General features: G+C 66.5%; 1 protein-coding gene across 1 annotated transcript; it reads left to right on the top strand.

Annotated features, from left to right (window-relative positions):
• Positions 1–3297: 3297 nt before the first annotated feature.
• Positions 3298–11159, top strand: MAB21L4 (mab-21 like 4). Its single transcript, XM_040232021.1, has 5 exons — positions 3298–3827; positions 6788–7013; positions 8058–8211; positions 8648–9004; positions 9717–11159. Exons 1-5 carry the CDS (start codon positions 3344–3346, stop codon positions 9807–9809), a joined length of 1314 nt encoding a protein of 437 aa, XP_040087955.1. The 5' UTR covers positions 3298–3343; the 3' UTR covers positions 9810–11159.
• The last annotated feature ends 1037 nt before the right edge of the window (positions 11160–12196 follow it).

Here is a 12196-nt window from a genome sequence, read left to right as displayed (position 1 = left end):
CAAGCACCCAGACAGCTCGCCCCCTCAGGGTTCTGCAGCCCCTGCTGGATGGACGGACAGAGCCTCACACCCCAGCCCCACCCCCACACCCGCTCACACGGGCCTCTTGAGGCTGCTTGCGGACATGACGGCCTCCCTGGCTTCTCCGTGAACCTCCGGGTCAGTTGGCCCGGCATCCCCTTGCACATCCAGTCCTGCGTGTTCCCTCGTGCTCACGCCAGAGCCGGGTAGCCTGGGAGGAGAGTCTGCAGCCAGGCGGCCGGCTGGCTCCTGGGGGCTGTTGGCCTCCCCTCCACCCGCTGTGCCCCTCCCGGCTGCCCGCAGAGCCTCTGAGGCCGACAGGTGGTCAGGGGGACAGTGCCCGGGCGGCGGGCACCGGGGGCAGTGGTAGGTCCTGCCACAGTGTGGGGGGTGCATGTAGGAGGCCAGGCTCAGCCGCACTCCTGTTCGTGTCTGCCATCCAGTCAGGCGGTGGCCGGTGATACGGGCTGTGGCACAAATGGGCTGGCGCCGTGGGCAGGCAGAGGAGGCAGGCCACGCTGGGTGAGGACTGGGGCCAGAGCCCGGGTCTGACCCCGGCCAGTCGGAGGGTGTCCAGGGTGACTGCTAGCGGTGTCCTTCAGGGGGCCTGGCCTCCCTTCTCTGCAAGCCCCTGGCCACCTGGACTGTCCATCACTTGTGCTGAGCCTGTGTGGGGGCTGCCGTTCAGCAGCCTGTTTGGGTGGACGTGCGCCCCTTCCAGCGCGCGTGGGAATTTCTGAAATACGTGCTCCTGCACTGAGTTATGCTGAGAGGCTGAGAAGCAATGCACACACGCGGGCCGACCTGCCCTGCGCCTCCTGCCCGCGGGGGGCTCGTCAGACCCGGCGGGGCACTCGTCAGGCCCGGCGGGGGGCTTGTCAGGAGGCCCGGGGGAGGGCTCGTCAGGCCCGGCCAGCGCTGAGCACGTCTGCTCTCCTGGCTCCTGCGCCTCCACACTGGGGTCTGCGGGCCAGTGGTCCTGGGGTCTGAGGCCTGCTGGGTGGGCGCCCGCTCCCCTCTGTCTCTCTCATCTCTCCCTGCAGGGAGCTCACGTCCAGCTTCCCAGGATGTCCGCCCCACACGCCCACAATCCCTCTTGTTGCCCAAGTGCCTGCTGCATGAGTGCCTCTGGCCGCTGGCAGCCACCCTGGGTGGGGGAGCACACTGAGGATGCCTGGCGGGGGTGTTGTCAGGGACTGTCAGGGGACCAGCCTGCCTGAGCTGCTCAAGGGGACACAGGAGTGGTTAGGGGTCAGCAGGGGCTGAGGCTCGGCCAGAGATGAAGGAGAAGGTTCCTGGGAGTGTGGACACAGGGATGACACCAGAGAGGCTCCCAGTCAGGTTTGTCTCCTGGAAGGCCAGCCCTGACAGCTCAGGGCCAGGGACCAGAGGCCTGGGGAGAGGTGGGCTGGGGTGGACGGTCTGCGGGGAGTGGGGGAACAGATCCAGGACTTGCTGGGCAGAAGCGGGGCTCCCCTGAGACCGGAGCGGGGCGGGGAGAACCCTCTGCGGTTGGAGATGCACGCTGAGTTTGTTGGGTCCGAGGGGTCTGCCAGACCCTGGGGCACATGGGCCTGGTTGTGGGGTGCTGGGAGCAGGGGCGCCAGCAAAGGGCGAGGATGGGCACGGGGAGGGTGAGAAGCGTGCACGGCCAGCCTCCAGCCCTTCAGGGTCGCAGACCAGGAGCAGCACTCCAGGGACGGCAGGGGCTGGTGCCCCAGGCGGGGAGGGCCCCTGCCCCAGGGTCCTCAGAGCGCAGAGCCCAAGGCAGCCCGTTGGGCATGGCATGGGCCTTCCCCGCAGCTCAAAGCTCTTGGCACTTTGGGTAGACAGGTGTCGCCAGGTCTCCTGGGCGAATTCAGGAGAGCTTGAGATTCGTGGGAGGGTGACGCTGGAGCGACGTGAGAATCCTTGAGTCACAGACAGTGGCTCCAGACGCAGGCAGGGCCGCGTGCCAAGGGTCAGGCCAGGGCGGGAGGGCCCCAGGGCCTCTCCCTGCAGGTCAGCATTCTCCTGGCAGGTGGTGCGCGAAGCAGGCGGGATGAGCAGGGCGCCAGGAGGGCTGCTAACAGCGTGGGCTTGGACCCCCAGAGCTGCCCTGGGGAGGGGCAGGCATGCCCCGGGCTAACTGGGCTAACCCTGAGGGCAGGGCCAGCCAGGGCCGAGGACACGAATCTATTTTCTCTTGACTATCACGAGCTGCCTTGTGAGGTGGTGGGCTCCTCATCCTGGGAGGTGTGGAAGCGGAGACACCCCCACGGGGGCTGCAGCTTCTTAGCAGGGTCTCCAAGCACCAGGAACGGAGTGCTTGATGCCGGTCCTGCCCACAGCATTGAAATGCGCACAGCTCCCTGGGTATCTCGGGCGGGGGCGGGGGCGGGGGCTCCCCTGGAGCGCGGCAGGGACAGCGTCTCCAGACGCCTGGCCAGGGGAGGGCCCCATACTCACTGTTTGCAGACCGTGCAGTGGCTGAACACAGATGAACAGCCAGCCGGGCAGGGCCTGGGGTCGGCAGGGCAGTTCCCGAGGCTGCTTGGGATTTGTGAAGTGGCAGGCGGGGCTGGACCATGCTGGAGGGGGCAGCAGGGAGAGGCTTTCCAGGCTGGCCAGGCAGGCCCAGGGCGGCACCCTCTGGAACCGGGCTCGGTCCAGCACCAGGCCCTGGGGGTGAAGACTCCTCTCAGGCTGAAGGGCAAGAGGGCGGGAGGTGGGCCCCCTGGGGGTCCGAGGGCCTGGGGCTGGGCGCCCTGCAGGGGGAGGAGGCAGCAGGTTTGGGCTCCCTGCTTTACGTGAGCACAGGTGCCTGAGGCGGGTGGTGTCCGGGTTGCCATGGAAACACAGCCTGGCGGCCTGGCCCTCAGAGAGAAGCTGCTGGGAGGTGGCAGCTGCAGTGGACAGCTCCCACTGAGGGGTCTGGCGCGGCCATCGGCCTGCTCACCTCTCAGCCGAGCAGCGGGGACGGCCCACGTCCCACTCGGATGGCCCATGTCCCACCTGCGGCGACTGTGACAGGCATAAGGGTGGAAAAGGGGCACCCAGGACAGGACAGCATGGGGTGGGGGGGCCAGGCCCAGAGGGGCAAAGTCCCGAGCCTGGACGCCCCTGGGCCTGAGCCGTGGAGCCGCGGTGGCGGGAGGGAAGCCAGGCCCCGCCCGCCTGCGACATTCCTAATTGCTGATGCCTGACTCACCCTCACTTCAAAGCCAGGGCCCCACTCAGCTATTTAGCTGCTGCACCCCGCCCGCCCGCCCGCCAGTTGCTGGTGGGAGCCAGCCCGCTTGCAGCAGGCGTCTTGCCCGTTCCCGCCGCTGTGCCCACAGCCATGGCTGTGCAGGTACCCCTGTGGCACCACTACCTGCAGGCCCTGCGCTCGCGGGCGGCGTCCCGGGCACAGGAACACCAGCGCGCCGAGGACGTGGTGCTCACCCTGCTGGAGCGCGTGCACGCCCTGGACCCCCGCTTCCTCGTGGACTACTCCCGAGACCTGGAGGCCTTCCAGTTTGCCCTGCGCTCCTCGGAGGGCCCGCTGGACGTGGAGGTGCCCCTGTGGGTGGACGCCGAGGCCCTGGTGATTGAGGAGGTGGGGGCCGCCGAAGCAGGGGGCGGCCTGGGGTGCTGCCGCCTGGGCCTCCCCCAGGAAGCGGCCGGCCTGGAGCGCTGGAAGGCGGGCGACGTCTTCGAGGCCTCCCTGGAGGGCAGCGCCAGGAGCTGCGGCCACATTGTGCCCAGCAAGGTCCTGCGGGTCCTCAAGGACCTGCTGGCGGCGGCCGTCGTGTACTGCAAGCACCACTACCTCATCGCGCCAGGTGCGGGCGATCGCGCGCCACGCGCGTGCAAGGACACGTGACTGTTCAGGGTGTGTGTGTGTGACGTGGGGCTGTGGGGTCTGAGGGCACATGTGCGCACATGTGTGGGTGTGTGTGTAAGTGAGGGATGGCAGGCCTGCGGATGCATGTGTAAGCACACGTGTGTAAGAGTGGGATGACAGGGTGGTGAGTGCGTGTGTGTGTGCAAGTGTGGGACAGCAAGATTGTGAGTGTGTGTGTGAACATATGTGTGTGAGTGCCCGCATGTGTGAACACGTGTGCAAGTGTGGGATAGCAGGATAGTGAGTGCGTGTGTGAACACGTGTGTGTGTGAGTGTGAAACTAGGATCGTGAGTGCGTGTGTGTGTGTAAGTGTGCACAAGTGTGGGTGTGTGAGTGCATGCATGTGTGATCATGTGTGTCTGTAACTGTGGGACTGTGGGATCATAAGTGCATGTGTGCACACATGTGACGGGGGGGGTGTGCCGGTGTGCACAGCCCTGTTTCTGTGTATGCTTGTGTCCTGGTCCTGGGCAGGTTCTGTGGCGAGAAAGTTTCCGCTGAGCAGGCTCTGGCCTCAGCATCTCCCTGGTTGCCCCAGTGATGTGATTGATGGGTGGGGGCCACGGGCAGCACTCCTGACAAGCCCAGAAGTTGTGGGCCTCCTTCCAGCAGGGGCTGCCTGGACCTCAAGGGCGCTGGAAGGACAGCCCCACAGGGCATGGGCCCAGGGTGGTAAAGTGCCTCCTCCAGGGGGCAGGGCCGCGGGGCAGGGCCTGGGACCGCGACAAGGTGCGCGGCTCCCCCGGGAGGGGCAGGCACGGGGTGCCTGTGGCTGTTGCCTGGAGTCCTCTTGGCCCCACATCAGCGAGTGGGAGGGCAGCCACCCGAGGGGTGCTGACCTGTCCCGGGCCGCCCAGTGTACGGAGCTCGGGTCTGACTGCACGTCCAGGCTCAGGTCCGGCGGGTTGCGGGGGAGCCGGGCGTCTGTCTGCAAGCTGACAGAGGACTCCGAGCCCACAGCGGGAGGCTGCCCACCCGGCCCCCACAGGCCTGCTGCAGGCTGATGGCAGACGCGCCCCGCTGGGTGGCCGCAGCCTGTCATGGGCGCTCCTGAGCTCAGCCCTGCCTGCGTCTTGCCCGGTCCCCTCTGAGCTTCACAGTGGCCGCCGGCAGCTGGGCAGGGCTCGTCCCTTCTCCTCCATTCCACGGGGCCCTGCCACCTGCAGGGCTCTCTCTGCCCAGTGGCCAGGCCCCTCCTCCCCACCCGTGCTTCCTGCTGCAGGAAATTCCAGGCGTTGCTTCTGACACTTGCCTTAAAAGGGAAGCAGCAGCCCAGCTGCGGGGGTTCAGGCCGCCCCAACCCTGGGAACCGGTGAGACCAGGCAGGCTGAGGCGGGGAGTGCCAGGGACCGTGGGTGCGGCTGGCTGCCTTCCAAGCCACCTTTCTGTGAACAAAGGCAGATAAGGAAGTGAAACCACCCAGGTGTCTGCGTGACAGGGGCCTCCAACCACACTGAATGGGAGGGGCTGGAGGTCCCTGAGCCCTTTCCCCGCTCAGCTGGTGGGAAGACGGGCCCTGCAGGGAACGGAGTGGCCCCAGTGGTAGGGCCGGGACCTGCTCTGGGCAGGGTCCCAGAAGGTGGCCCAAGAGCTGCCCTGCGGAGATTGTGGGGGAGGGGTCTTCGTACGGGGGTAGGGGGCACGCTGGCTCTTCCCTGAACCCCGGGGCCATGGGAGGCCCAAGGCAGGCAGTGCAGACCGGGCTCTCCAGCAGCGAGACCGCCCTCCAGAGCATGTGCTGGGGACTCCTTTGGGACCTGATGACCCGCCCTCCGGGCCCCAGCTGGCTGGCCCCTGGCCTCTGGCCTGGCACCCTCTCTGGGCAGCACTGGGAGGGCAGGCAAGACCCCTCCTCACCCAGTCCGCACACACAGCCCCTCCCACTGCCCTGAGAGCACCTGCTCTCTCCAGGGTGTGTGTGTGTTTGGGGGAAGGGACATGGAGCATCCCCTCCTGGTGGTCTGGGGCGCTTTCCAGGGCTAGGCTGGGCCCCTTGAGGTCTGGGGAGGAGGCAGGGAGTAGGAAGCAGGCTGGCTAGAATGTGCAGCAGGAGCCAGGCTCCGGTGCCGGGCCTGCGTGTCTGGTGGGGTCCAGGGCCTCCTCCTGGACGAGGCTGTGCCCAGCCAGCTCCTCACCACCCAGGCTGCAGGGCCACTGGGCGCTCACCTGGGCCTGGCCCCTCCTGGACGGGTATCACAGGCGGAGCCTGGAGAGGGCTCTCGGGTCACATAGGGGCACAGGGGTGGAAAGTGGGGAGCAGGCGGGTCTGATCAGGGGACATCCAGCTACAGCCAGGCCCCCTCGGGCTCTGGAGCTGGAATGCCACGGAGGCTGCCCCCACCCTCTGGAGGACCCGCAGGGGCTACAGGCTGCGGGGAGGGAAGGACCCGACCTCCAGCAGCCCAGAGTGTCCCCAGCAGAGGGGCTGCTGTGACCCGCCAGCCAGGGTTAGGGGCCCATGGGTCCAGGAAAAGGGTGCTGAGGCAACCAGGGACTGAGGGGGCACTGGGTGTCGCAGAGCATGGGGCACAGCCTGAAAATCAGCCTCTTCGAGCCAAGGGTTAGGAACCTCCTCCAGGCCCCAGAGACCTGACAGCCTAGGCAACAGAAGCGCGTTTCCTCCGTGTTCTGGAGGCTGAGGGCCCAGGTCACGGTGTGCACAGCCTGGTCCCCCTGGGTGCACCCCTGGGCTAGAGATCCGCCCCCCAACCCCGGGTGCTCCTGTGCGCTTTCCCCTGAGCAGGCCCCCGACGTCTGCTCCGTGAGCAGGTCTCACTGGTTCAGGGCCCCCCTCACGGCCTCAGTGTACCTCATTAGAGGCACCTCCAGAGGTGTGGAGGTTGGGGTTCAGAGGCCGGCCTGGGAGAGGGGCTGGCTTAGCGGGTGGCCCATTGCAGGCTCCCTGAGCGTGGACAGCCTGAGGGAGGAGCAGCTCGGCCTGTCCCTGCGGGTGTCCAGCGGCTGGAGGACGCTCCACTTCAACGTGGTGCCCGTGGTACGGAGGAGGCTCAGGGTGCCCGCCCTGGAGGGGGCCCGGCTGGTGCCAGGGTTCCCTGAGGGCGCCCTGCGAGGGATCGTCCGCCAGGAGGCAGCCCTGGTGCCGGCCAGCGCCGAGCTCTGGAGGTAGGGTACACTCCGGGTGTGTGGGGCCCCGGGGAGCCGGCGGGAGGGGTGGCCCATCACCCCTCTGCTCCCCACTGCGGGCAGGCGGGCCTGCAGAGTCTCCTGCCCACCTCTGTCCCAGGCTTCTGAACAGCGCTGCTGTTTCTGGGGTCTCAGGGATCCCACCAGACTGCTTGCCCCCTGCTGCCAGCTCCTCGCCTCCCGGTGCTGGGGGATGGGGAGGCGCCCTCTGTCCCCCTGGAACTCTGGGGGGCTGTCCTGGGTGGCCTCCTCTGTCACCCCACCTGCGCCTTCCCTTCTGGTGGGACAGTGGCGAGGGTCGGGGGACTGACCTGGGGCCACAGGGCAGCGGGAGGCCCCTTGCGGGAGGGCAGTCAGTGTCCGAGGAGAGGCATGGACCCTGGACTCTGCCCTTCCCAGACGCGCATCCCTCACCGTGAGGGAGGGGACAGCTCCCACCCGGCCCTGGAGCCCCCACAGCCCCTCCTCGGGTCCCAGGTCCCCCCAGGAGCCAGTGCCTAGGAAGGGCGGCCCGTCCTGCAGGGGAGGGGAGCCCTCCTCAGTGTCTGTGAGGGGAGGTGGGGGCACGGGGCTGTGGCTGAGCTCCCCTCAAACCCAGGGCTGGGGACTGGGTCCCGTCCTGACCCGACCCGGCCTGGAGTGGAGACGTCACCCTGCCTGGCCGGGGGGCTTCACCCGGCCCCTGCCCGCCCACACAGAGCCACTGCTTCACCCTCGGTGGGCCATGGTGGCATCTTCCTGCCCACACGAAGAGGGCCGGACATGTCTGGGGGCGCCCAGCCACCCCCCACGTCCTGGGTCTGAGCTTCTACCTGGAAATGGGACATTCTGCCTCTGAGGGCCCATCAGGGGTGGTTCCTGAAAAGCGCAGGGGCCCGCGAGCGCCAGGCCAGCCCCCGTGTGGCCCGGCCATCCCGTGGGGCTCAGAAGGCCGCAGAGGCAGGGGACCGTCCTTTCTGAGCAGGCGCCTGGATGGCTGGGCGGCGCGGGTGCTGGCCGCCCACGGTGTGTCTGTCGGCCCAGGGTCTCCACTGATTACCTGCTCACGAGGCTGCTGGGGGCACTGGGTTCCCTTCGGGGCCACCGCCTGGACAGCCTCTCCATCCTCGACCGGGTCAACCACGAGAGCTGGCGGGACGGCGGCCAGAGCCCCGGCCTGACCTTCGGCCACTTGAAGGTTTGTGGTCCCGCGTGTGCAGGGGGAGCGGCTGGGCTGAGGCCTGGGGGGTGTGCGGCAGGGTGCCAAGCAACAGGAAGGGCCCCTGGATGGGGGCTTGGGTGGGGGAGGAGGAGGTGCTGGGGGGCAGATAAGTCTATTCTGGTGGCTTTCAGATGCATTCAGGCATCCTGGACTCACAGATGAGGGCAGGGGCGATGTCACCGGGCAGGGCATTTTGTGTAGGGCTGCGGGGCATCAGTAGGAGTTTGTGCAGGACGGGGCACGTGGGAAAGGCCCAGAGGATGGTGGGAGTTTCAGAAGCCCCTGAGCTTGACCCCAGGGAGAAGAGGGGTGTCAGGATGGGGGCCTCTGGGACTCCCAGGGAGGCGCAGAGGCTGGGGCAGGCGCGGGCGGGCGGCACCTGCCCGGGGTGGGCTGACCCGATGCCCCGCAGACGGTGCTGCTGTGGGCCGCCGTGCTCTTCCCCTCGCCCGAGGACTGGGCGGAGCTTCAGGGCGCCGTGTACCGCCCCCTGGTGGTGCTGCTTTGCTGCCTGGCCACCAAGAACCTGCCGCACTTCCTGCACCCCGAGCGGAACCTGCTGCAGGACACAGGCCTGGACCTGGGCGCCCTCTACCAGCGCGTTGAGTGCTTCGCCAGCCAGCCCGAGGCCGCCCTGCGCATCCACGCCACCCACCTGGGCTGCAGCCCCCCGCCGCGCGTGGGCAGTGGGCTCCGGGCGCTCCTGCAGCTGCCTGCTGGTGAGCCCGCCTACTGGGCAACTGCCTACTTCGACGTCCTGCTGGACAAGGTGGGCACAGAGGCTGGGGGGCCCGGCAGGTGTGGGTTCACGGTGGGTGGGGAGGGAGCCCTGCTGTGCAACCCCTGGTCAGGAGCCGAGGAAGGTGGGGCAGGTCAGTCCTCGCTGGGGCACTGCAGTGGGAGCGTCAAGCCGTGAACGTCCCCAGCCACCAGGGACCTCAAGGGCCAAGGGCCCATCTCTGGGAACCAGGCCATCTGAGCCTGCCCCCAGTGCCCCCTGAACCACCCGCAAACCCACCCTGGACAAGTGCTCAGAGCCCTGCCTGCCCCCCGGGCTCCGTTCCTCGTGATGAAGTGCGGCTGCCCCAGGCCTCCTGGGGACAGCTTCCCTGGTCCCTCGGCCATGCCCACATCTGGGTGTGTCTGCCAACTGCCCAACCTTGAGCCCCCAGGCTCCACCGGCTTTGCTAGGTCTCCCCTGCCCCCCACAGAGGCCCTCCAGCTCATGTCCAGTTCTCACCCAACCTTGAGAGCCCACACAGGCTCCTTCCAGGGTGCGTGGGGATGGGGGGGCAGCAGTACACCGGTGGGGGGGGGCCTTCCCTGTCTCAGGCCCATCCAAGGAAGAGCCTGGGAGAGAGGGCCCCAGGGGTGTCCACCCTCAGGGAGGGTTGCACAGGTGAAGACCCAGAGGGAGAGACCCAGGGAGCACCCGACGGCCCCCGACGGCCTGTGACCCCGCTGTCCCGCCCTGCCCACAGTTCCAGGCCTTCAACATCCGGGACGAGCAGCGGGTCTCGGCCATGCAGAGCGTCTTCCTGAAGACCAAGGCCCTGGGTGCTGAGGATCGCTGAGCTGGGCACCCGGCTCACTGCCCTCTGCCAGCGGCACCGCCCACGGAGGCTCCGGGAATGTTTGGAGGAGGGAATGGGCTTCGCCTGGAGTGGATTTGGGGGTGGAGGGCCTTGTCCCCAGGGCCCACCTGCGCCTGTCCAGGGGCAGCCCCGTGGGCGTCTGAGTGTGCTGGACAGTGGGTCTCGGAGGCCCCGGGGTGAAGGCGCTGTGCGCTCTGCGTGCCGAGCCCTCCGTGTGATGTCGTCAGGCCGAAAGCTGAGAGCCCTCGGGGGACCAGGAGCTTGTCCACACCTGCTGCTCCAGGTGGCGGGGCCTCCGAATCTGCCTCGAACCTGCTAGAGCACTGCTTGTGTCCGGGGGGCCGGGACCGCCTGCTTTATGCACACGTGAAGTGGACGAGCTTGTGTGCAGACACCCTTCTCTGTCCCTGTGAACGACCCCTGCCCGCCCCCAGTCCTCACCTGCCCGTTCCTGAGGGAGCCACCCACAGCCCCCGCCAGCGGCACCACGGCAGAGGCACCCCTGCTGTGTGCAGGGGCTTCTCCCGGCAGGTGGCGCCTCCGTCCCTGCCCGTCTCGGCCCTCCGCTGTCTCCACCTCCGTTCTCCCATCAGCGCCCTGCCGGCGGCCTGTGGCCTCTCGCCCTGCAGGGCTGCCCACCCTCTGGGCGCCCGGCCAGCAAGCATTCTGCAGTCTTCACTCTGCTTCCGAGTGACATGGCTCCTAAGTTCTGAGCCACAGCCCACGCCCCAGGTCCTGAGAAGGCGGCTGCAAACCCCAGTCAGTCCGTGTGGCAGGCACCTCCCCGGACCTCCTCCGGAAAGTGGTCACACACACGCTGCAGAGGGGACACTTGGGCCTCTCTGAAGGCTTTGGGACCCGGGGCCTGAGCTGGCACTAATGCGAAGGGACACGGAATGCCCCCAGGCCCACCCTGTGCCCTGCCGCGAGGCGGGCAGCTGCAGAAGGGGTTAGCTTGGTCCAACCTGATTCGCGAGGGGTGCAGTGTCCAGGCCCACCCTGTGTCCTTTCTCTGATGTTGGGGTGGACATGGGGGGCTGCACTTAGCAGGCGTAAGAGCTACAGCGGCAGGAAAGACCAAGGGGAAGACGTTATAACCACCGACTGCCACAGCCAAGGGTCTGGCAGAATGTCCCGAAGGCCAGCGTCAGGATTCAGCGCTGCCATCAGAGACCCTGGCTCACAGGATGACCTCAGCACAGAGGTCAAAATGAGGCTCTGAGAATGGGGGCCCCGCACACCTGCGGGGCAGGGGGCGTTTGGGAAACCTCTGTACCTTCCTCTCACTTTTGCTGTGAACCTAAAACTGCTCTAGAAAGGGGTCTAAAGATAAATTAGAAAATAAAAATCTCTGTTGGATCATGAATGGCAGGGGATTAGATAAACAGAGCCAGGTCACATGCAGCAACCCAGGCGCTGCGCTGTGGCTGCCTTCAGCGGGGCAGACGGCGCGGCCTCGGGGTCGCAGTGCCTACTGAGCGGGGACTGCCCCCTTTTCAAGCCCACGAGGGCGGGATCTCACAGCAGCTTGCGGTCACGGGAGGCCCCAGGGTCGCGTGGCATTGCCCCAGACCAGCGCTCACTCCCCTGCTTGTGTCCCAGCATAAGCCTGATGGGGCTTCATTGTCCGGACGACCTGTAGAAAGCCACGTGGGTTCACTGTGCAGCGACGGCCCGCGAATGCCCCTGGGGGCGTGGGCTGGCAGTTCTGCGCTTGCCTGTGAGTCGAGTTCACTCCAAAGGGCGGAGCAGTGACACCGAGCAAAATGCGGGCCAGGCCTCTACACTGAAAACTGAGCATAACTTTCAGAGACCTACACTAACCTTCATGAATGGGAATCTGAAATTTCTTAATGGTTTCCATTCATCTTGGTACACTTTTTGTTGTTCAGTCGCGCAGTCCTGTCTGACTCTTTGTGACCCCATGGACTGCAGCACGCCAGGCCTCCCTGTCCATCACCAACTCCCAGAGTTTACCCAAACTCATGTCCATCGAGTCAGTGATGCCATCCAACCATCTCATCCTCTGTCGTCCCCTTCTCCTCCTGCCCCCAATCTTTCCCTGCATCAGGGTCTTTTCCAATGAGTCAGCTCTTCACATCAGGTGGCCAAAGCATTGGAGCTTCAGCTTCAATAGATACATAGATTTACTGCAATTCCTACCAAAATTCCAATAAGCTATTCTGAGGAAACAGACAAGCTGACTAAAATGTATATGATTCCAAGACTTACGATAAAGCTGACGTACTGAGGACAGTGCGGTGTGGACACAGAAGAAATAAGCTCATTAATGCATGGGCACAGAGGCAGACCTTCACCTCTGGCCAGTTGCCAAAGGGGCCACGCCAACCAGACAGGAAGGAAAC

Source organism: Oryx dammah, unplaced genomic scaffold, assembly GCF_014754425.2.
Source record: "Oryx dammah isolate SB20612 unplaced genomic scaffold, SCBI_Odam_1.1 HiC_scaffold_28, whole genome shotgun sequence".
Classification (NCBI taxonomy): domain Eukaryota; kingdom Metazoa; phylum Chordata; class Mammalia; order Artiodactyla; family Bovidae; genus Oryx; species Oryx dammah.
The sequence above is the reverse complement of the archived record's forward strand: the minus strand, read 5'-3'. Positions and strand labels throughout refer to the sequence as shown.